The sequence below is a fragment of the Neofelis nebulosa genome, chromosome 7 (assembly GCF_028018385.1).
Source record: "Neofelis nebulosa isolate mNeoNeb1 chromosome 7, mNeoNeb1.pri, whole genome shotgun sequence".
NCBI classification, from domain to species: domain Eukaryota; kingdom Metazoa; phylum Chordata; class Mammalia; order Carnivora; family Felidae; genus Neofelis; species Neofelis nebulosa.
Genome location: NC_080788.1, coordinates 31,379,700 through 31,403,776, shown reverse-complemented (window position 1 = coordinate 31,403,776; position 24,077 = coordinate 31,379,700). Strand labels below are relative to the sequence as shown.

General features: G+C 55.3%; 1 protein-coding gene across 1 annotated transcript in view; it reads right to left on the bottom strand.

Annotated features, from left to right (window-relative positions):
- Window positions 1-22,222, bottom strand: part of CSPG4 (chondroitin sulfate proteoglycan 4) — a 40,385-nt gene extending 18,163 nt beyond the window's left edge. Inside the window, exons 1-7 of the mRNA XM_058736979.1 lie at window positions 21,639-22,222; window positions 20,507-20,590; window positions 19,609-19,713; window positions 18,943-19,101; window positions 18,212-18,484; window positions 16,688-16,928; window positions 16,149-16,373 (exon numbers count right to left, since the gene is read on the bottom strand). Coding sequence (XP_058592962.1) covers window positions 16,149-16,242 — 94 coding nt within the window. The 5' untranslated portion in view covers window positions 16,243-16,373; window positions 16,688-16,928; window positions 18,212-18,484; ... (2 more) ...; window positions 20,507-20,590; window positions 21,639-22,222. The remainder of the gene's footprint in view (window positions 1-16,148; window positions 16,374-16,687; window positions 16,929-18,211; window positions 18,485-18,942; window positions 19,102-19,608; window positions 19,714-20,506; window positions 20,591-21,638) is intronic.
- Between the last annotated feature and the right edge of the window lie 1,855 nt (window positions 22,223-24,077).

Genomic DNA, 24,077 nt, shown 5'->3' with positions numbered 1-24,077 from the left:
AGGCAGGAAGTGAAGTAGATGGCTGGCTCTAACCACTGAACCACCTGCCTCCAGCCCCCTCCCAGAAGGGGAGTGCGGCAGCCTGTTTGGCCTGGTTTTTCAGGCCAGAGTGGGAGGGTGGCAGGAAGTAGAGGTACTTTCCAGAGAGCTGGGGTCTGAATGAGCCTATTGAGGGGCTGGGCCCTGCTGTTTCCTGTGGGGCTGGGCAGGGAAGCGCTCACACAAGCTGCCTTGTGCTGCTGGAAGTGCATAGGCCAGGCAGCCCCCTCGCCCCAACAGAGGCCTCTGAGGTCTTGCTGGCCAGGGCTTTGGAAACTCTGACAGTGTCATTCCCCCCACCTCCTGGTCTCCTTCTGCTGCCCCTTATCGTCTCTGATGGGCTGCATTTCCAAGAACCCAGAAACCCTGTTCTGGGAGACAGTTGGAGGGGGGCTGTGAATGAAGAAGAGACAGTGCAGGATAGAGAAGTGACTTAGGAGTCAATCCCAGAGGGCTTCCTTGGGGAGGTGAAGGTGGTGTAGAGCAGGAGAGAGGGAGAGGAATGGGTGGTTTCAATGGGCAGCAAGGCCAAGGGAGAGACTGGCAGCAGGGATATACAGGCTCTGGGACAGTTGAAGACAGAGGAGTAGAGGGAAAAGTAGCAAGGGCCAGCCTATTCAGCCTGACTGCGGCCTCAGGGCAGTTGGGGGAGGAGAGAAGGTATCAGTGCTTCTTGGAGACTTGGCCTTGACTCTCCTGGGTCAAGAAGACCCATGATTCATCAAACACCAGTGAAGGCTTGTATCAGCTGTGTGGGCTTCCCCTGGGGCCAGGAGAAGGGGCTCAGTCTACCTCAATGTCACCATTTTGTAACATGGGCACTCCTTCCCAGTCCCTCCTCCTGTCGTGGGGATTAGTCCCGAAGTTCCCTTTCTGGTCTGGGAGTCTGCTCTCAGATATGGGTAGGCAGAGGGTTAATGGTGTGGGCTGCCTGGGTGGTGCCAAGACTTTAGCATGGGCCGGTGGGGGGGGGGAGGGTGCCCCAAGGGGAGGGTAAGTGGGAGGGGCAGAAAGAATGCCACATGTCTGGGTTTCTCTACCTGAAAGACGGTAGGTAGGTGGGTGTCCAGGACTACATAGAGGTCTATTTTCGTGTGTGTTCCAGTGTGTGGGTGGCTGGGGTGTGTTTTGGGTTTGCATAAGGCTGTGTGTTTGTGCATGTGTGCGCGTGTGGGCTGGGAGCTGCCAGGACAGAGCAGTGATTGTGCCCAGGCCCGTCCTGCCCCTCGGCGCCGCCCGCCGTGACTTGGCTGGGCCTGGCTCCATGAAAGGGGCCGTGTGCTCCTGGAGGGTTCCAGCCCCCCTGCCCGGCGCCCGTCCATCCCTCCCAGAGGTTTGCTGAAGGTGGAACATCCCACAGCTTCCCACCCTTCCTGCCCACAGACAGGGCGCTTCTGTCTGGGCCAAGGCAGAGTGGCTCCATCCCTCTTCCTGAGACGAGGGTTGGGGGCACAGAAAGAGCCTGTCTTTCCCCCCAAGCCCCTTCTCAGACAGGGAGGTGAAGCTTGGGCCAACGTCCCCCAGCAAGCCACCCTCTGCCAGGGCGCAGGTTGTGCCGGCATCTCCTGTCTCCCTGGGGGCACTCCTAGCGTGTTTATGAATGGGGACCTGAGTCCTGCCTCTGGGGACCCTAAGCATGAGGCTTACTTCCCTCATGATACTCTACTCTCATCTGTCAGCAGGCTTTTAGGACAAAGGGTCGCCATGTGGGGAGTATCTCTGCCTAGGAGGCTCCCACCGTGCTCTCCCAGGCTGGCCAGGGGCAGGGTCTCAAGCGGGGGCCCCTTTTCCAGGCACTGGGGGGTGGGGGTTGCTGCAGACCTTGATCCTTTTGAGTCTTCAAAACCCCTGGGGCTAGCCAGACTGTCTCTCCCTTTTTTTCTCCCTAATCTCCTCCGTCTCTGTCTTGGCCACTTAGCCACCTTGCTGCCTGTCTCTGCCTCTCCCTGTCTTTCTATGCCGTTGGCTCTTTTTCCCCCCTGCCTCGTGCCGGCTGTAACTGGGAGCACCACCCTTGCCCCAAGACAGTTTAGAGAGTGAGGCCTGGGGCCTCTTGCCTTCCCAGCCCTGCCCCCCACCCCCCAATCCTTGAGTGATGGCTTCCACAATGTCAAAGTTCTCTGCAGCTTTAGCATGCAGTAGGGTGCTTGGCTTTCTCTTTCCTGACAGACAAACGGAGGCTCCAGAGAAGCAGTTTGACAGAGAAGCAGAAAGCTGTCAGTTCTTGGCCCAGACACCTGTCTGAGCCCCGCCCATGCAGGCACCCCCCCCCACCCCACCCCACTCCCAGGCAAGTAGTCCCTGTGTGCCCTGCTCCCAACACATTCCTGGTCGCCTGGGGGCAGCCAGGCGGCCCTACAGCCAGCATGCGTCATGGGCAGCCTCAGCAGCATTCCTGATGTCTGCTGCCGCCTGACTTTATAAGGGAGGAAGTTTGGGAGTCAGAGCTGCTGGGCAGGATGGCCAGTGGGGCATGCCCAGGGCCCGGGGGCAAAGGGGGGCAGTGGGAGAGCTGGACGTGTGTATGTTGGGGAGGTGTACCCAGTGGTACTGAGATGGAGCAGTAGGTGAGAGATGGTTGGGGAGAGAAGGGGGGGGTCCATATTCATTCATTCATTCATTCATTCTCAAATACAACAATGCAGCCATGGAAAAGAAGAACCAATCTGGGGGAGACAGAAGGCATGAGAAAGATTTTAAAACCTTCTCCACGAAAACTGAACTCAGGGGCCCAGGCAGGCTTAAAGAAGGAGATGAAGGAGGAGAAACCAAGAGAGACACAGAAGGCTGGATGTCGGAGCAAGCCTGAGGCTGTGGATAGGAGTGAGGAGAGTGAGGCAGGGGCGCTGCCAGCCAGCTGGGGAGGGGGAGGGGTCCTGCTGTCCGGCGAAGCCAGACTTCTTCACCGTAGCTCCTTGGGGTTTGGCACCAGGTATGCAGATCCTGTTCCAGATCCACATCCTAGGCAGACAGGGGTGAGGCTGGGAGAGTCCTTCTGAGAAGTCAGAGGGGGGCTGTGGGGGAGTGCCCTAGGAGGGCCAAGGCAGGGATGAAGGGCTCTCTGTCTCCCCTGTGGGTGTAATGTGGGTGGCCCTGTGTGAGAGTAAAGATGGGCCAGGTGCCCTGCCCCAGCAGCTGGGCCCACCCTGAGGTCACCCAGGTCCCGCAGAACTCAGGCCAGATCCCCTCCCCTTGTGCCTCCAAGGGATGTGCTTTTTCTTTACCAGCTTTCTGTCCCCAAGCCAGGGCACTTCTGAGGAGGCTAGGAAGGATGGAGACTTATTTAGAACCAGAGCTACAGACCCCGGGGCCAGTGGCGCTAAAGATCCCTGCATTGCCCCCTTCCATTTCAGAGCTGGGAAAGCAATGCCGTGTGTTGATACTCAGTCCCCTAGAGCATCCAAGACCTGTGCATGGTCACAGTGGGTGGCACATAGCCACGAATGTGACTGAGTGCAGGTCAGTGCCACGTATCACAGTGTGTGGAAGGGAGTGTGGGGCAGGTGAGGATGTGGTGCGATGGGTCCCGTCTGGCTCTAGATACTGGACATGACCCTTCCTGAGCATGCCTGACCCTGTGCCTACTCGGTGTCAGCCCCCACCCCAGCACGTCCCAAGGCTCAGTCCTTTCAACCGAGCTATCACCAAGCTTATTACCTCTGAGAGTAACCAGGGGGAAGGTTACAGGGAAAGACTTCAGGTCAGATCAAAGGGACAACATAACCTGCTCATGGTGGTGACAATGGGATCACAAGAGCCAAGCCCAGATGCTTACTACCTGCCAGGGCTAGCTGCCTGGGAGATGCACACACACCTGTGGACTCATAGCACTCACTGCTCTGGCTCTCTTGCCTCCCTGCTTCCAGCCTGAGAGTCCATAACCCAAGGCCACCTCAGAGGCCTGTTGACCACTTGCTCCTCTCTTACCCCACAAGCCACGCCCATAAGAACAACAGTAGTTTAGTTCAAAGTCACACGGAACTTAGACAAGTAGCTGTTCCTCTTGGCAGATAGTAGAATGCGGGATGCCAGGCTCTATGTGCTCATGGCAAATGGCCTCCTCATCTCAACCCTATGGAAACCTCTGCCGGGGTCAATGTGGGCCTGTTCCTCTACATTCCAAGAACTCTTGAACCACAGGACTCACTGTCAGGGCAATTGACCTTCTGTTTGGTTGCAAGGTCAGGGAGGCCAGGGCAGGGCAACAGTTTTCTCAGCTATTGGCTGAATCCTGACCCTGGTCACTGGCTTCAGTGGCTCGTCCTCTAACCAAGAGCTTAGAAGCCACCCAAGCCAAGGGGTATATATATATATATATATATATACACACACACACACACACACACACACATATATATGTATATATATATGTATATTTATATATATATATATATATTCCTATATATATATGTATATATATAAACATCACCTCTTCTAGAAGGTGAGTATCCCTGAACTGGTGGATTAGGCGATGCTAAACTTGGTCCATAGACACTGACAGGGGCAGGGCTGGTACTCTGGGCTCCCAGCCACATGTCCCAACCCTGGGGCCATGTGTGGCACAGAGGAAGCGGGAGGGAAAATGAGAGGTTTGCTGGAAGAAGCAGCTCAGAGTCCACCCAGGCTGGAGGGCCGGGGTGGGGAGGAAGCAGGGCCTCAATTGCGTCTTTGTAGGAAGCCTGGTTGCTCCCCTAGCCTGAGGCACAGGGGGTGGGGCTGCTGTGGTATGGAGCAATTCTGAGAGGCTTTTCCTTGCCTTATAATTTTCCTCCTTGTGCAAGGAGACGGCTGGATTTCCAGGCCCTCTTCCATATCTCCTTTCCCCAGCTTTCCTGGCCCTGGGGGGGATGGGGGGGCCCTCCTCTTAGAGGGCCCAGGCTGAGGTAGGGGGTCTCGCAGGGAAGAAACAGAGCAAGGGACCCTCCTTACCTGGCATTGGGCCTGCTCAACAGCCCCTTCCCCCAACAGGGTCCCGTGAGGTAGCTCCCATTTTACCGGTGAGGAAACTGAGGCTCAAAGAGGGCACTACCTGTGCTAAGGCGTCAGGAGGAGCAGTGGCAGAGCTGGATTTGAGCCCCTGTGCTCGGGGCTCTGGAGCTGGGTGTTGTGGTATCAGGGAGGGGCATGTGCACACAGAAGCAGTCGGGGGGGAGGTTATTGTTGCGTGTGAATCGGAAGTGGGGCAGCGGGATGAGGGTGTGAGAGCTGGCCCCTTGCCTGGGGAAGACACACTTTTTCCCTTCCTGTTTTCAGGGTCTCCTGGGGTTGGGGAGAGCGAAGAAGGGAGGGGAGAGCATTTGCTTTCCATGGTTGGCTTGGCAGCCGGCCTCTCCTGGTGTGGCTGGATGCGGGTCCGGTTCTGGGGCTGGCTAGATCAGGGAGGGCTCTTCTCCAGGGCTGGCTAAGGATGGCATGTTCCAAAAGCCAGTGATAAGTGTCAGCCATGCCCACTGGGGTCTTAGAGGTCAGGGAAGAGGGTGGAGAGGCAAGGGCGTGGGCAAGAAGCCTGGCCCAGGGGGGCTGTGGGGCCACCCCCTCTCTTGGGCTGAATCCAGAGTCAGAAAGCATGTGGCAGCCTGTTGCTCATCTTTGAGCTCCCTTTCAGCTCTGGGATGAGAAACCGTTAGGGGTAGGGCCCTTGGGGAGGTGCCTCGGGGCTTCCCCGAGCCTGGCAGACTGGGCTTGGAGACAGTGAGTGTGTGAGCTGGGAAGGGGGGTTAGCGGAAGCAATGACTGTTGGTCTGGACACAGGCCTGGACCAATTTGGCCCAGCTTGTGCTCAAGAGTCTGTGTGTCCTGGAGAAGCCACCGCTCCCTCTGCCTCAGTTCCCCTATCCGAAGGGGATAATCCCACAGGTGGAAGTCCCATGTCCAGGAGACCAGAGGAAGCAGGGGCTTGGGACGGGGACTACCACGCCCCCCCCCCCCCCCCCACACCTCCTAGCCACATGCAGCCATGCTCTCTTTGGCTTCAGTCTTCCCATCTGTGCAGCCTGGATGGGGAGCCTGACACAAACCTGGCTTGCCCAGCCCAGCTCAGCTGTTAGTGGCTGATAGAGAGGTGTGGTCACTACAGCAGGTATAGTGCAGCCACTTCTGGCTTAAGAGGCCACAAGCCCAACTCTCCGGGGCTCTGGGCCCACCTGCCAATGCCCCAGAGACATCTGTACCAGACACACCCAAGCCCACCCAGCTCCAGCCAGACTCAGTGTCATCTGTTCCCAAACCTGCCTGCCTTCCAGAGAAGGCCTCACCACCCACCCACTGCTGGGTGGAAATCTGAAAGTCGTTTTGGACATTCTCCCTCCTCCTTCCCCATGTTCCAACCATCTTGCCCCCAAATTCCCTTTCAAATTCATCTCCCCCTCTTGCTCTTCTGTGCCATCCCGCAAGGCAGATGGTCACCATCCCTTGTCTGGCTCAATGAAGTTCCTGCCTTGTTTTGCTAATAGCAGCCACAGTTAACCCAAACTGAAAGTCACTCTGTCATCTTCCCTTGTCTGGAAGCCTTCAATGGCTCCTCATTGCCCCACGATCAAGCCCCCACCTTAGTATGGCACTGAAGGTGCTGGGTGACCCTGCCCCAGCCCTGCCAGGTTTTCCTGGTCACCTCCCTTGAACACCCCACATGCCAGCCTCACTAGACCTTGGGCTGTTTTCCATCCACGACTGACAGGTCCCCACTCCCAGCCTTTGCTCAGGCTGGGCCTCCTGCCTGGCCAGCTCTTCTTCCCTCTCTGCCTGTGGAATGCCCTCCTGCTCCTTCGGACAGGACAGGAAGTCTTCCCCCACCCTTCCCCACAGCCCAAAGTTCCTTCTCTGCAAAGACGCTCAGCTGTGGCTTGGGGAGTTTTGCCACTGTGGCCTCTCTGCTAACACCCTGTGTCTCCGGAACAAGACTGGCTCTGCTTGGTGAAGGGAGATGGGAAGCAGGGGGAGGGGTCCAACGTGGGGAGAGGGGCAGCTGCGTTCTCTCTGGTTGAGCCAGCCGCAGGGGCTCCGTCTGCAAGCTGGCCCCAGCTCTCTCCCCCACTGGGTCTCACCTCCCGACTTCTCTTCAGTCCTCCTCTCCCTCCAGGACTCCAGTGCCCAGGCAGGGGGCTGGACACAATGGCTGGGGCGAGGTCGGGGACTGCCCCAGCCAGGGAGTGCTTTTCTGGGCCTGTGGTGACAGAGTCTGGTGCTTGTTTTTAAAGAAAATAGCATCAGAGCCCCTATTTATAGCTGGAGGCCATAGCCACAGACAGGAGATGGCTGGGGCTGAGGCTGTGCAGGCTCCCGCTCAGGCAGGGGCTGGGGGTGGGGCCATTCCCAGGCCCCCTGCCCCCCTTTCTCAGCCTCTGAGGAAGTGCCCGTGGGATCCTGACATCCCCTATGACAGGATGACAGGATGACAGGATGACAGGATGTAGCCTGTGCTTTGGGATGGGGGAAGGAGGGGACTTGGGTGAGGGGATGGAAAATTTCTCTCAGGATTGGTCCCTGGGGCCCAGAGCCCCTTGTGGGAATGCGTGGAGGTGAGGGTGTGTTGTGTCTGCTGGGAAGACAAGGAAGGACCTGTTGGGGGTTGCCGGATGCAGAGGCAGTGCTCTGGGTTGCCACGGGGACGGGGATGGGTGAAGGAAAGGGAACAGAGCAGGGTCAGAGACCGAGAGACAGACACGGGGAAGAGACAGAGGGGTGGGGGAAGAGAGGCCTGTAGCTTGGCTGACACCATGTGGAGAAGGGGATAGAGAAGCCAGAAGAGACTTCAAGTGGAAGCCTCTGTGCCACAGAAAGTCTTCATGGTGCTCTGGGCAGTGTGGTCAAGGTCTGAGCTGGATCCAGTAAGGAACGGCCTGAACTAAGCATCTCTGTGCCCATCACCCCAGGAGGCCAAGCCTTGCCCACTCCCACCACTGCAGGGCCCAGGGCCTGGAGACCCTCAGTCTCAGGGTGGAGGGCCAGACCTGTTGGAGGCTAAGAAAAGCTGTGGGGGCATGGTGGACCCCGATGGGCTTTGTCACCAAGATTCCCTGAAAGACGGTCCTGGGCTGATGAGGCAAGGTAGTGCCGGGGCCATTGGGGACAGGTCTGAGCCCTGGCTTGCTAGGGGGCGGATTCCCCCAGGCCTGGAGGTGTTACTGGCAGAGGCTGCGGCCTGGGCTCACACCTGCCGCCAGCCTCTATTCGGACCCCTCCCTTGGTTGTGCCGTTGGAGGCTGTGGCGTGGCTGTAGCCTGAGGCATGTGTCATGGAGCCACGGCCACAACCAGTGACTCAGACAGTTAAAAAAAGGAGCAGCTTGGAGCGGTGACTCAACTGGCTCTGGAGGGGCTGGGTGGGTCCGGCTGGTACAAAATGGGGTGGTCTGGGTTTATTTTTGGTAGGGTGGGGCTGGGGCAAGGGGGTGGAAGATGGGAACCGGGGGTGGAGGAGGGCCGCTACCCTCATCCCGGGAGAGCCCTGGCGCTTCATGCCAACTTGGGAAAATGGTTTCTAGGTGCCGGGGAGCTCAGGCAGGCTGGGCTGCCTCTCCGCCCCGCTTCCAGGCCCAGCCCACTTTGCTGTATGGCCCCAGACAAGCAGCTGGCTGTCTCTGGACAGAAGCAGAGCCCCCTGTCCTATTCTCAAGAGGCTTGAGCTCAGAACTTTACAGCTCACCTTGGGGACTGAATATTCTACCCAGAGGCCCAGAGAGGGAGAGTCTGCCCAAAGCCACACAGCAGGGCTAGGTATCCCAAAGACTGTGGTTGCACAGCTGGCTCCGGTCCCTACAACATCTCTCCTGCCTCAAGGCTGTCAACAGTTGGAGGGACAGGCCCCCATCTGAGTACCTGACTCTGGTGGAGCTCAGCTGGGCTTCAGATGGATGGCCGGAAACACACAGGCGCCAGATGCTGAAAGATGGAGCCTCAGCCGGGGGCGGGTGCCTGGATTCTATTAGAACATCCGGGGAGCTGGCTGTGCTGTGCCCAGTGGTCTTTTGAGAAGAGGCTATGGGGGTGAAGGCAGAGGATGCCCACATACCGGGATCTTAACCTGAGTGCCCAGCCCCTGCCCAGCCTCTTATCTAGAGTGTACCTACAGCTGGCACTCTCTGCAGCCAGTTTCCGAGACTCACTTCCTCTCACCTCCGCCAGCTCTGGTCTCACACATACATGGACTTGGGCATCACCAACACCCGCAATGGGTCCAAGCAGCTCAAGGCAGAGAGGGTCCCTCACTCCCTCAGTCTGGATTCTGTTCCTCATGATGCAGTGACTGTGCTTAAGGAGCAGTGCAACAGCCCCATGGGAGCTGTGGAAGCCATTTCACGTCACCAGGCCCTGCCTTCCACCCTGACCTCCAGAGGGGCCCCAGGCGTGGGCAGGGAGCAGGGAAAAGATGGGTGTCTAGGCTCCCCATCCTACAAAAGTTCCTGGTGCCTGCTCATTCATTCCCACCCATCTGCTCTCAGAGTCTGAGTCTCATTTGCTCATTCTTTCAACACATACTGATTGTGTTGCACCCAGGGCCAATGATCCATCTGTGGGGCTGTTAGGCTTTGGGATGGGGCTGGGAAGGGCTGTCCTGCTGCTCCTCGCAGTGGGAGAGGTGTTTGGGCCTCTGTCCAGGGAGTTGGCCGGATGCAGGACCCCCTCCCCCTTTCTGAAGGGTTCTGGGCAGACAGCAGCCGGCTGAGAGCTCCCTTGAGAACCCACCTCCCCTTTTCCATGTCACTGAGTCCCACACAGACTTGCTCACAGGGCTGCCTCATCCAATCCCCTACTCTGGAACCTTTCTCAAAGAATCCCCTTATTGCTAGGCTGCCCCTACTCCAGAAGAAAATGGTAATAACAGAAAATGCAACCTCAGGAGCGGGTACCTACTAAGCATTTACTCTGGCAAAGGGCTTGAGTTCTCAACACACGTAGGAGGTAGGAATCATTTATCCCCATTTTACAGAGAAGACTGAAGCTCAGAAAGGTCAAATCACTTCCTGAGGTCATGCATCAAGTGGTAGGGCTGGAATTTGATCCTCGGCTCTCTAGTACCGTGTTCCTTACCACTGTGTGCCTGTTCTCCTGCCTCCCCCAGCCCTGTAGAGGTTCCTGGAGCTGAGGACTCTGAGGAGGGAGAGGTGGAGTGAGTCAGGACTGAAGGGGGGGAGAAGGCACACTCTTAGCTGCTCCAAGGCACCCAAAAAGGGTGATTTGTTCCTTCCCTGACCATGGTGGGAAGTGTGTGTGTGTGTGTGTGTGTGTGTGTGTGTGTGTGTGTCTGGGCCTGAGGCCGGCCTGGCCAGCCTCCAACTGCAGGAGAGCTGGGCTGGCCCCAGCTGCTGTGCACAGGGAAGGGGCAGGGAGGGGTTGGAGTCGTGGGAATCAGCATCCTGGGCCCACTGATATTTATAGCTGGCCCCTCCTGAAATGTGGGTGGGGGAGGGTTGCTCTTAGGTGGGAAAGGAAGTTGGTCTCCTCTCTCCAGCCCCCACCATCTCCCCAGAGAGCAGGCTGGCCCAGGCCAGAGGCCCTGCTTCGGCCCTGGAGTTGGGGGGTATGAATCCTGAGCTGGAGGTTTCCCCCAGGACCGCTGGCTGCAGGCTTGGATACTCTCCTTGCTAGGCCTTGAGCCTGGCTGCTGATCACCACTGTATGGTGTGTGTGTGTGTGTGTGCACGCATGCATGTACATGTACCTATTGGGCATCGTACTGATGGAAGTCACGGACTAGGGGGCAGAAAGGCCTGTAACCCCATCGTGAAGGAGGGCAGGGCCCCAGGAAGGAGACCACCAGGCTGTGGCCCTCAGCAATCAATGGTTGGAAAAGGTCCACAGAGGTGGAGGTGCTGGAGCTAGACCTTGAAGGATGAGGAGAAACAGAGAAGACCAGTTCCAGGGAACAGCTTGAACAAAGGTGGAGGGGTGCCAGGGATTATGGATTATTACCTGATGGCCGAGTTCATCAGCCACTCTTTGGGATACAGGATGACATTGAATGCTGAGGCTGATATATCGGAGGGGGAGGGAGGGCCCAGCAGGTCTCTTTGGGCCTCTACAGGATGCTCAGGAATGTCCCGTTTGTTTCTAGGAACAGCAGGAATGGGATGTTGGGGCAGCAGAGGCCAGTCCCCATCCTGGCTGGGAGAAAGCTGGGATTGTGTTCTGCTCCCTGCCTTCAGGCCCCCAGACCTGTTCCATCTGGGAAAGGACATCTTCCAGGGGCCCTTGGTATCCGTTTTGATATGGATTCTTTGAAAGCCAAGAAGTTCTTCCTTGTATCTGACCTGAGTCTCCCCTGCTCTCAGTATGTTTCAACTCAAAGCAGTTCCTTGGTTTTCAAGTCTTTTTTTCCATTTTTTTAAAAAGCCACAGAACACTTTGCCAAAACCACATCCTACACAAAACCCAAATCTGTAAACATGCTCATGGAGCTGCTATGCGTGAATTGGGGTGGGGCCGGCTTCCCACATTCCCGGGCTTAGCCACCTCTGAATGTAAAGCCTGGAACACCTTGGGCATAGTCTGAAAACCCCTGGTTGACTCAGTGATCAATATGCCCTTCTGTGGGCTCAGTCCTGTGTGGAGCAAGGCAGTGGATACCCCTGGTCTGCCTGCAGGAAGCTGCTGGTCCTGTGGCAAGGCCACCACCCAAACCAGGATACAAGGACACAGGGCAGGGAGGCTAGCCCCCACCCTGCCAAGACTTGGTATGTGATTCTGAGAAAGTAGTCTCCCCTCCCTGGGCCCCAGTTTCTTTACGAACCAGGGGGGACTCATCTGGGGTGGGGAACCCTTGTAGTAAGGTCTGGGAGGGGAGGCAGCTCACTGACCCACCATGACCATTAAGCCATGAGGAAGACACACACTGAAATGGATTAGCACGAGCCGTGGCCGGAGGCCTGGCTCAAGCACATCAGAGCCACCAGAGCTGGCTCCACCACAGGCTGGGAATGGCTGGGTCTGGGCAGGAGCTCGGCGGGAGGAAGGAATGGTCAACAGGACAGGCACTGTTCAGAGCTCAGGGAGCCATGCCACCAGGCCACCTTGATGGCAGCCCTCAGTGCTGCTGCCCTACATCTGAGGCGATCATGGCTTCATTTGCCACCGCAACCCTCAAGGGGGGTAGGGGACTTTCTTGAAGAGGATCTGCTTATGCTGTGACAAAGTAGTGAGGGTCCAGAGAGGTGGGGTATAGGGACACAGGAGCTGTTTCTCCCTTGAAGACCTGACTCTCTTCCCTACTGGGGGTGGTGGTGCCTGGGCCCACTGCTGGGTGACTACGTTCCTGGCCCGATCTGGGCTGTTGTTGAGTGGTAACACTGTGGCCTGTGTGCCCAGAGAGTTGCCTAAGGTTGGGCCCTGCATTTCTGTGAGCCTCAGTTTCCTCATCTATAAAATGGGGAATGTTTCATAAACATAAAATGTTTCTTGACTTGCAGCGCTGCTGTGAGGCTGCGGCCCAACATGGTCAGTGTCCCCCATGGGATGTCTCTGGAGGTAGGGGCCCAATTGTAAGATGGCTCCACCCTCTCCCTTGTTGGGAATGATGTGCCCTTCTGAGAAGCCGAGAGAGCTAGGAGCCCCTACCCTGGGGAGAATCCAAGTACAAAGTTGTTCACACAAACCCGGTTCATTCCAAAATCACTCACGTACGTTGAGTAATAATGATAATGTAGTACTTTTGAAACTGGACATATGCTGGGGCAGGGAGTACAGTGGAGGCAAGAGGGGAGCGGGGTGGGGTCAGGAGTTGGGGAGAGGCTGTGAAGGAGCAGAGGGACCAGCAGGGGAGCAGGCTCGAGTCCTGGAGGAAGGCTCCTTGTTCATTCGTTCCTGGCATTGAGTAGGAGCCACAGCACAGCACGGCAACCCCTGCCCCCCTCCTGTCCTCGCCTCCTCATCCCGGGCACCGCCCAGCCCAGGTCTGTGAGTGAGCTGGCTGTGGACGTAGTTGTGCATACTCACGTGCACACCCACATTTGTGTGCGCCAGTGAGTGTGTACGTCAAGGCTATTTCCAACTCCCCCTCCCCTGCCTGCCCCCTCCTGGGCAGCTCGCCCAGTTCCCAGAAGCAGCCTATAGGCTTCCTTTGAAAGCTCCACGCACAGCCTGCTCCCCTCCTGCAGTCACTGCCAGCCGCCTGGCCCACCTGGCAGCCCCCTCCACAGCCCCCGGGGCAGGCAGCACTGAAAGACCCTTCTTGTCCTGCCCTGGAGGGCAGGCGAACGTTGGGTGAGGGGTGGCTCAGTTATACTTGGTTCTTGAACAGCTTTTCCAGAGTCTGGGTGGCCCGGGCCAAGGGCCTGGCCTCTGCCCTGCCCCAGAGGCCCCAGAGGCAGTAAGCTCACCTGCGCATACACACACACACACACACACACACACACACACACACGCTCGTGTGCCTCAGAGGCTGTCTCCAGTACCATTAGTACCCCAGAGGATCCCTAGAGGCAGAAGAATCTACCCTGATTCAATTCCTTGCACTTGATGCCTCCATGGCCCTGTTCTCTAAGCTGCCCCCATCAGTTCAGAGTCCTCACGCGGGGAATGCAGAACCCTCCTTACCAGGAACTCCTGCCCCACCCAGTCCGACTTCAACCTTCTGTCTTGCACCCTCTGTCTTTCAAAGTCAGCTGTGCCAGCCAGGTAAGAGGTATGGGGGCCACTGGCCCCGCGGGCTCTGTGTTCACTCTGACCTCTCAATTTTACTCATGCTGTTCCCCTGACTGGAACGCCATCTCCACATCAGCTCAAACCCAATCTCCTGCACCGCTTGTCCCTCTGCTGAAGGCCTCCCATAGGGCTCAGAAGGAGCTGGACACCACACTTATCATCCACACCGTGTCCGCATGGCTCTAGCCTAAGGTCCCACGCAGGTGGGGAGCTCCCTCAGAGCAGGGATGGGGGCTCTTCCTGGGCTGCCAGGATCCTCTGTGGGACCTAGAACACTTTGCTCTCTTTCAGGGGTCTGAGTTTCCCAGTCTGTACCATTGGAAGTTTGGCCCAGATGGTCTCCAATGGGGCTTGATTCCCAGGCCTCATGGCCTAGGTGCTCTGGAATGTTGATGAATGTAGGGAAAACATCCCAGTGCACCTCACTCTGATACCTGAGACCTTGAGGGCCTTTGGGCTTGGGGTTTCCAGTAAGGATGGGAGTGATGCCTTCCTCAGGTAGGGGGCCTGATCCTACCAGGAGAGGGAAGTAAGGCAGGCATGGTGACAGAGATGGGTTGTTGAAGGGGAATCTGCCTGGGAGTGGCGGAGAAGATACCAGCCCTCCTGCCCCCTCCCCACTTCCAAATTCTTCCTAAAGGTAGGGATTGGCTTAACATTATAAAACCCCACTGGTGCCATGCCACTTTTCTGCTCTAAAATCTTCATCGGTTCCCTGTTGCCAACAGAACATAGGCTGTGGGCCGTATTCTGCCATTTAAAGATTCTGTGCCCCAGTCCAATGGCTCTTCCTGGCTTGTGCTCAAAATATGCCTTCTAACCAGGCTGCTGGTCTTCCTATCTCAACATGATCTGCTCATATCCACCTCAGTACCTTAGCTCAGGCGGAGCTCCTGCCTAGAATACTGACCCCCTTCCCATCCTCCGAGCCTTGGCTCAAGGATCACCCTCGGCCCTGCCCCAGCTTGCCTGTCAATTTCTCTTCCCCATACTCTTCATCTGGATCTTTGCAGACATGATAGGATCTGCTGTTTGAGTTTTAATTTGCTTTTCTGTCTCCTAAAAGAGTTCAAGTTTAGCCTATCCATTTCTGTGTACTCCTCATTGCCCAGCACCATGCTTGTACGTTTTTGTTGCTGAGAAGGTATTTGAGAATGGCTCTCGGTTGAAGCCCAAGGAGATGGGGGTGCTGGAATCTCTTGGCTGGAGTCTGCAGGTTGGATAAGCACCCTTTTCCGGTCACCTCAGATGGCCCCTTCCCACCTCTCCAGAGGCCCAGCCCATCACCCAGACCCCGAGACTTTGAAGGAGGGGGTCCCTGGGAACAGAAGCAAGGAGCCTGGGGATCTAGCTCTGACTCACCCCACTGGGGGGTCCTCCCCTGACTCATTTCCCCTCTGGGTACCTTGTGATGCTGTCCATTAGAGCTGGCTTCCTTATGTGATGGGGAGCAGGGTGTGGCCTGGGCCCCTGGAAGGGAGATTCAGGCCCTTCTGTTCAAAGTTGCTTTTGGGAATGTTCCTGAAAGATGTAGGCTGAAGCACTACATACATGAGTATGATTCATACATGGGTAGTAATGACTGATAGGCCCCGAGGCCACAGTTCTTATGGCCATACCTGACACAGGAGAATGCTGTGATCGCGGACTTCTGGCATTTAACAGAAAGGACATGCACCCTGGTGCCTCTCAGAAGGTGAACTGCCACTCAGTCTCTGCTGGGGTCAGGCACCAATGGTGGGGACAGGGAAATGTGGTGGGGTTGCCCAGGGCTGTCTGAGGGACGAGCTGCTGCCGGGGTGCAGGATATCTGAGGGGCTCTAGGAAGCTGAGCCTGTCACTAACCAGGCCTTCTGAGTTAGGAGAGTGGGGAGAGGAGACAGGAGCTAGAGAGGAGAGCAGGAGGAAGGTGGTGAAGAGGCCGTACAGTCAAATGCACCTGGGGCCGAGCAGGGTCCCAGGGTGGTTGGAGGAAACCAGAGGAAGCGGCAGGCGGGAGAGACTGAAGTACGTGTGGGACCCCATGGAGGGGGGGGCAGGGTGGCTCCCTCCCCATTTCTCACCATTCCTGGGCTGGACTGCTGAGGCTGGGGTACCGGCTTCTTGCTGTCGCTGAGTGTCCTGTGGGCACCCGTGCCGTCACCAAAAGCCTGCTGGGCTTAGGGAGCCCAGACAGCATGGGGCAGCCCCACTGGGTATAGCGGACTATCCTGCACGGAGGCCACACCCTAGGCCGACGGACTGGGGCCAGCCTCAGACAGCCAGAGCCCACAGAAGCCTCAAGATGGAGAGCTATCACGGGGGGATCTTGCTTCTACCCGGGACTGGAAGTCCCAGAGAGCCCAGCCTGGAATGGTAGGAGCTTGTCTCCCAGTGGGGGCTACCTATGGGCCCTCTTGTCCCATTTTTCTACCTCAGGAGCCCCCCACAGCTCTGGCAGTCTGGGTTGGGGGTCTCAGGCCCCTTACTCACCTGCGGATGAAGGTCTGGCCAACATGACCAGGGTCAAAGCCAGGGCCAGGGCCAGGGCAGGGGCTGGAGGCAGAGGCTGCTGGCCGGAGCTCATCGCGGCCCGGCTGTGCAGCAGGATTTGCGAGGAGGAGCCGAGCAGAGTGGCAGTAGGGAGCCTGGACACCGAAGGCGCCAAGGCGCGGGCTGAGACAAGGCTGCTCTACGCCGCGGGCTGGGGCTCTGGAGCTGCCCGCGCCGCCACCGCCTTACTTAACTCCGGGGGCGGGGCAGGCGCCGACCCGCGCTCCGGTTTCAGGCTGGGGCTCCCCCGTTGGCCCCCCTCACCCCCAACTTTCTTAAAGGGCCCGTGCTGGGCTGCCTCCTCCCCGGGCAGGGGTGAGAGGACCCTTACAGCTCCTTTAGACCCAGGCTCCACCCTGGAGTTTTGGAACAAAGTCGCAGAGGAGCCTAGATCCAAGCCCTCCCTGAGCTCTGACCCAAGGGCTCCAGGAGACCCCCTCTGGCAGGAGACCTGAGCTGGGCAAGCCCCCTCACTTAACCTCACTTGTCTCTCTCCTGCCCTGCAGGGATTGGGGTGTGTGTGTGTGTGTGTGTGTCTGCTCCAGGCCTAGGAGGACAGCTGTCTGCCACTACAGAGACTGCTTTGGGGTTGCTTTCTCTGAGGCCTCCTCGGGTCTTCATTTGGACAGAGAGGCACTGGTCTGAGGTTCTGCACTGCTCTGTGTCCTCTGGCATTGTGACCTTGACCGTCTCTGCCCTGCAGAGCCTCCACTTCCCAGCCTGTAAAGGAGAGATGTTCTAGACTCTCCCACAAGGCAGGAGGGATTCTCAATCCCACAGTATCATTTGCTTCAAAATAAACCTGTGAGGTGAGTGAGAACCACTCCCCCCACCCCTCATTTTATGGAGGAGAAAACTGTGGCTCAGAGCCGGAAGTGGTTCTTACAAGGCCCGAGGGGGAGTGTAGGTCCCTGGCCCTTTGGGACTAGAACCCCGGGCATCCTAACACCTGAATGCGGGTGTCTCAACTTCCTGGGGCCGCCTCCTGGAAATCTGGTCCCGGATTTAGCTCCCACCTAAAAGCTTTTGAGCCCTGCTCCTCTTGGCTCCCCCGCCAGGCAACAACATCAGTCTTGTCCCAAACCACAGGAGAGAGGGCACTCCTGAGACAGAACGTCCAACCCCGGAGACTCTGCCCGCTCTCTGCCTGGCCCCAGCATCTGCATCGCCTGGCCTCAGCTTCTCTGTCCAGCAGATGGGTGGAAGAGTGCCCCAGAGTGCTGTCCCCTCCCTTCTCTCAACAGAATCCTTCTTTCACACCTGCCTGCTCTAGCCTGCTCCCACCCCCACCCCACCAGCACTCTCTTCCCAGCTCCTCCCCACCTTTAAATATTTCTTATTAAAAAAATTATAAATTATATATTATAATGTATATTATATGTATAAATATTATATATTATATTAGTTTCAGATGTACACCATAGTGGTATATATATATTACAAAAGGCTCACCACAATGAGTATACTTACCATCTGTCATCATACAAAGTTATAACAATATTATTGACTATTCCCTGTGCTGTTCTTTTCATCCCCATGATGTATTTATTTTATAACTGGAAGTCTATACCTCTTAATCCCCTTCCTACTTTGCACCCCCCCCCCCGACAATTGCCAGTTTGTTCTCTGTATTTATGACTGTGCTTCTGTTATTGTTTGTTTGTTCATTTGTTTTTTATTTTTATTTTTATTTTATGTATTTATTTTGAGAGAGAGAGAGAGTGCGCATTTGAGCTGGAGAGGGGCAGAGAAAGAGAGAGAGAGAGAGAGAGAGAGAGAGAGAGAGAGAGAGAGACAATCTTAAGCAGTCTCCACGCTCAGTGTGGAGCTCACCTACAGGCTCGATCTCACAACCATGAGATCATGACCCGAGCTGAAATCAAGAGTTGGACGCTTAACCGACTGAACCACCCAGGCGCTCCTGTTTTGTTTTTTAGATTCCACATATAAGTGAAACCATATGGTATTTGACTTTGTATGACTTATTTCATTTAGCATCATACCCTCTAACTCCATTCATGTCGTTGCAAAGGGCAAGGTTTTGCTCTTTTCATTTTATGGCTGAGTAATGTTGCTTTGTACATATACACAACATCTTCTTTATACATTCATCTGCCGATGGACACTGGGGCTGCTTCCATATCTTGGCTGTTGTAAATAATGCTGCTGTGACCAGAGGGGTGCATGTAACCTTTGGAATTGGTGTTTCTGATTTCTTCTTCCTGGAAGTGGAAATCTTGGATCCAGAGGTTCTGCGGTTCTGAACTGCTGAATACCTAGAAGTGGAAATATTGGATCGTACGGTACTTCTAATTTTAGTTTTTTGAGGAAACGCCACACTGTTTTTCAGAGTGTCCAAGCCCTCTCTTTCACTGGTGACTGTCCTCCCAAGTATAATGACACTTCATAGTTTGCAACAAAATTGAGCCCCATTTTGCAGATGAAGAAACTGAGGTTGAGAGACATTAAGGGGCTTGAGCAAGTCTACACAGCTGCGAAGATGTGGAACCAGGTCTTTGACCCCAAGCCCAGTGCTCTTAACCACCACAGCGAGGTATGATGGTGTGGTGTCTGTGTGGTGTTTGTAAATGCTGATGTTGGACCTAGGCCCTGAGTTCGAATCCCAGCTCTCCTACTTAGCTGTCCAACCTTGAACAAGTTGCTTCACCTCTCCCGTGACTCGGTTTTTTCCTTTGTAGAATTGGGTCAATGAGGATTCCGTGCACTGGTGTACCTCATATGCCTAGCCCGGGGCCTGGCATGCAGCAGACGTTCCATAGACACTTGTCCTTTCTCTTCCTTCTCTGTAGTCCTCACGTCCTTCTGCCCCTCACAGTTTGTACACAGCTTCATACCTGTTGCCTCCCTTGATGAAAAGTCAGCCCCTTGAGGGCTGAACTTTCCCCACCAGAGGCGACTGCATACAGTGGGTGCTCAATAAATGTGTACTGGGGTTGGCTAAGAAGCCAGTGCTGCTGTTTTGTGGGGATTTTGGCAAACCGAAGGACTCCCATCTGGTTCACCCTAGGAGGCCTGGGGCGGGGCTCTGTTCAGCTGGTCTCAGTGGCAGTAAAGCCATTGATTCACAACTTGTCCCTGTTTTTCCTTCTCCCCAAGTCAGCAAAGCACCTGGTCCTTGTGAGGGGTTAATTACTGGCCAAGTGCGGGCCTAGGGTTGGGGGTGCTGCTGGGAAAACTGTGCTTGGAGGAAAAGAGTTTTCTTTTTAGGAATGAAAGAAGAAGGGAAGAGAAGGCCTCTGCTTCTTTATGAATCAAAAAACTTGGGTGGAGATTTCTACCCACCCCATCTGCCCTCCCCTTCCCTCCCCCTCCCTCTCCTCCCTTCCTTCCCCCTTCCCATCTTCTCTCATCTCCCCGAATCCCACCCACGCAGACTTACCCACCACTACCGGGAGTATGTCTGTGGAGCCTCCAGACGAGTTCCTGCCCACAGCTGAGGTTCAAGTCAGGATTAGGTCGCAGCCTCCCCCTGCCTCGTTGCTAGCTAGGGAGAGAAACACAGGCTTGGAAAAATAATGGCAACGAGCACAGCAGTACTAACCCACACTTGCTTGTCTGCTGGGGCTTCCCAGTTTACAAAACATTCACCTGATCTCTTGACAACCCTGGGAAGTATGCGTGTTGGGGGATAGTGTTCCCTTTGCGCTGATGAGAAAACTGAGGCTCTAGTGGAGATACAGGATACTGGGGCTCCTGCACACAAAGCTTGGCCTTTGTTTAGCCTGTAGCCCAGGGCTGGAACCCTGGATAGGTGGTGAGCGACATCATGCCAGCAGACTGGCAGAAAGTTGAGGCCCCATGTTGCTTTGGAACTGATCTCTGACCACCTCCCGCTGTCTCAAGAGCAAAGGTTGTTGGACCCGGCAGTGCCTGCTTCTCATTTGTCCCCTCCCTGGCCTCCTCAGCAGGCCTCCCTGGTACCCTGAAGGCCAGGTCCTGAGCAGAACTGACCAGGACCCATCTATGTCACGAAGTTCTCTGGCGTGGGCTGGCCAGGTGCCCTCGGTGACCGTCTCTGAGTGCCCCTGCCTTCCCGGCCATATCTCAACTTCCTCCAGGAAGCCCTCCCAGTCCTTTCTGCCTTTCCACAAACTCCCTGGAGTAGTGATCTCTTCTCCTGGTGCCTCCCAGGGCATCCCTAGCCTGGTCAGGAGGTGTTACTCAATGCCTCCCTTTCCCCTAGACTGACTTCTTCTCAGCAAGGTACTGCACAACACTTGGGGCAAGGGAGAGGAAAACCCAGAACACTCTTGAAGAATGAAAAAGGATGTCCACACCTCAGGTGAAGGAGGATTCAAAGTGTCCTGAAGCTTCAGAGACCTGTGGCATGTGCTGCCTCAGTTTCTCCAAGTGATCTGCCTCTGGGAGAACAAGACAACAGAAAGCCCAGCATCACCTACTTCCCTACCAGCAGAGTTCAGCTAAGACGCTGGACACGTACTCCTGGTCACTCTCACCCTCAATGATTCTTGGACTCAGTGCCGGCTCTGGCAGCAACTATGGCTTGGTCCTGCCCCTGGCCAACGCCTGGCAGTCTGAGCGCCTCTGTGTTTTGCACTCTGACCACATGGGCTCCACCCAGAGAACCTGTGGCCGAAGCCAGCGTGCTGGTAAATGGTGGGTACTTATGCCCCAGATGGAGTGGCGTGTGCACTGGGGTGTACTTCAGCTGCCCAGGTCCTGCCCTCAGGGAATTGGCCTTCTGCCATGAAGGACACAGAACCCAGGCCACTACTGCGCAAGGGGACACAAGCTTTGGGCCCCAGTTCCATGGCCCTGCAGTCACATGGCCAGGGGCTCCCAGGCCTGGGCTTCTGACCCGGGCCTCTGCTGGGAGTGGTCTTGCTTCTGTTCCTGGCTGGAGGCATCCATGGGGCTCCTGTAAGCGCAGGCAGCCTGGCTCAGGAGGGGCGGGGGCAGCTATTCCCAACAATTACACAATTCAGGAGCTCAGAAGTTGTGTTTGCTGTCTTCAGGAGCCAGCTGCAAATGGGAGGCTAGTGGCAAGGCTTTGCTCTGATCGGGGGCAGGCTTTGAGCCACACCCACACCCTGCAGGGGAGACAGGGGTGAGGGGTGGTGCAGGATCCCCTCAGAGCCTCTGGTCCAAGGGGCAGGACTCATTTTCCACACCGTGTTCACAAAAGTTTGTGGCTTCAGTGGCTATGAGCAGCTGGCCACAGCTGACTCCCCTGGGGTCGTGCTATTTCTAAATGTTGGTTCATGCTATTAACCCCTGCTGTGCTCCACCAGCAGACATCGGCAGCCTGCAGAGAGTACGTCTGGGAGGGGGGGAAGGAAGAATCCTTGTCTGGATGGAAACTTTGTGAACATACTTGCTCCGAGTCTAGCACGGGGCAGGCAACTTTGGGGGTTAGGGCAGGGCTCCTAAAAGAGGGATGTAAAATACCTGCTCAGGACGGAAATGAAGCTTGTGATGGGCGTTAGGAGACGTGGGTCTGAGCTGGCGGCTGGGCAGGGCAGTGGAAAGAATGTCGGGTCAGGAGCCAGAGGTCCAGTTCTGCCAAGCCTTTTCTGTGTGGCCTCAGGTGAGTCACTTCGCGTCTCTGCACCTCTTCTCTCGTCTGTACGTTGTAGAACCACCATGGTGCTTGCACGATGTTTTCCAGCAGAGATGCTGGTGCTTTATAAACCACGAAGGGCAGTGCCTGGTGGTTATGATGACGGCAACCGTTGATGCCAGGGTCCTACTCTCTGAGCGACTCCCAGGTGTCCCTTGAAGGAAAGGCAAGATGGACAGCCAAGAGACAGCCAGAGCACGCTGACAGAGCTGTCTTCAGCCTGTGTGGGGTTCAGTGAGGATGCCGCCCTACATGAGAACACTGAAGTTCAGCCCCTACTGACCCCATTGGCTCGCTCTCCTTATACAGTGAAATCCTGTGGTAGCCAGCCTCCAAGATGGCCCTCTGTAGTCCCCCACCTTCTGGCATTTGCACCCTTGTTTAGCCACCTCCCACACTGAATAGGGCTGACCTGCGTGGCCACTAAGGGACTGCAGCAGTGACTGTGACTTCCAAGGTGAGGTCATAAAAGGCATGGCAGCTTCTGCCTCGCTCTCTTCTGACTGCTTGCTCTGCGTGCCAGCCACCATGACCTGAGGAGCCTGTGGGGGGCCCATGTGGAGAAGAACTCTGGCCTTTGGCCAACAGCCGGGACCCGTTCACCACTCATGTGAGTGAGCCATCTTGGAAATGGGTCTGCCAGCACCAATCAAACCTTCAGATGACTGCAGCCCTTACTGCCATCTTGATTGTTGTCTTTTGAAGAGCCTGAAGCCAGAACCATCCAGCTATGCCACTTCTAAATTCCTGACCCACAGAAACTATGTGCAGTAGTAAACGTTTATTGCCATCTTAGGCTGTTAGGTTTTGAGGATAATTTATTATGCAGCAGCGGATAACTGATACAGACCCATCCAAGTATAAGTAGTAGTCCAGTGAGCCAGACTGGGCATGGCGCTGGGACTCTGCTCCCACAAGAAGGAACGTTTCCTTGATCAATCAATGGATCAACCCATTCATTCATTCATTCATTCATTCAACAAATATTACTTTTAAAAAATTTTATTTATTTTGAGAGAGAGAGTGGGGAAGAGGCAAAGCCAAGAGACTCCCAGGCAGGTTCTGTGTTGTCAGATTGTTCTCAAGAACCATGGGATCATGACCTGAGCCAAAATCAAGAGTCGGATGCTTAACCAACTGAGCCACCCAGGCGCCTCTGGGTGTGTTGATTTTGAGGTGCTTGTGAGAAACCCAGTGATACAGTGTAGGCTGTAGGATGTGTGGGTCAAAGCCCCCGAGAAGGCTGGACTAGAGGCACGTCTGTTTGGGAATTGTTGGAGGACAGACAGTGGGACAGAAGCAACGAGAGGGTGGGCTTCCCTGGCGAGAGATGGGTGGGGTAAAATGACAGGAAGGCCCAGGACTGAACTCTGAGACAATAATAGTTCTCCTCTAAACCTTTTTTGGGACATAATTTCACACTTGAAGAAAAGCAACAAGACCATTACAGATGTTTCCCACATACTCTTCACAAGATTTACCAAACATTAATATTTCACCAGATATTAAATTTTCTAGGTATATACCTATTTTTTCCTGAGCTATTGGAGAGTTAAGTTGCAGACATGATGCTCCTTTATCCTTGCATACTTCAGTGGCTATTTCCTAAGAACAAGGGCCTTCTCTTTCACAACCAGACAGCCATGATCAAAATCAGGAAATTAACATTAGTACAATGTTCTTAATTAGCCACAGACCTTTGTCCAGGTTTGCCAATTTCCCCAGTAATATCCTTGATAGCAAAAGAGAATTCTGGCTGTGGCATTGCATTTTGTTGTCCTCTTTTCCTTTTTTTTTTTTTTTTAAGTTTATTTATTTATTTTGAGAGCGAGTGGTGGAGGGACAGAGAGAGAGAGAGAGAGAGAGAATTCCGAGCAGGCTCCGCACTGCCATCGTGGAGCCCCCATGTAGGATCCGAACTCATGAACCATGAGATCATGACCTGAGCCGAAACCAAGAGTCAGATGTTTAACTGACTGAGCCAGCCAGGGCCCCCTCATTGAGAAACCTCTTGAGTTTCTGTTAATCTGGAAAAGTGTTTTTCTTCGGTGTTTCTTTGTCTTTCATGACATTGCCATTTTTGCAAAGTGAATCTTGATTTGAGTTTATCTAGTTTCTTCATAATTGGATTCAGATCCTGCATCTGTAGTGGGAAGACCCCAGAAGTGATGCTGTGCCTTTCTCAGTGCCTCCCCCAGGAGGTGCAAGACATTTATCTGTCCCACTGTTGCTGATGTTAATTTACATCACGTGGTTGAGGAGGTGCT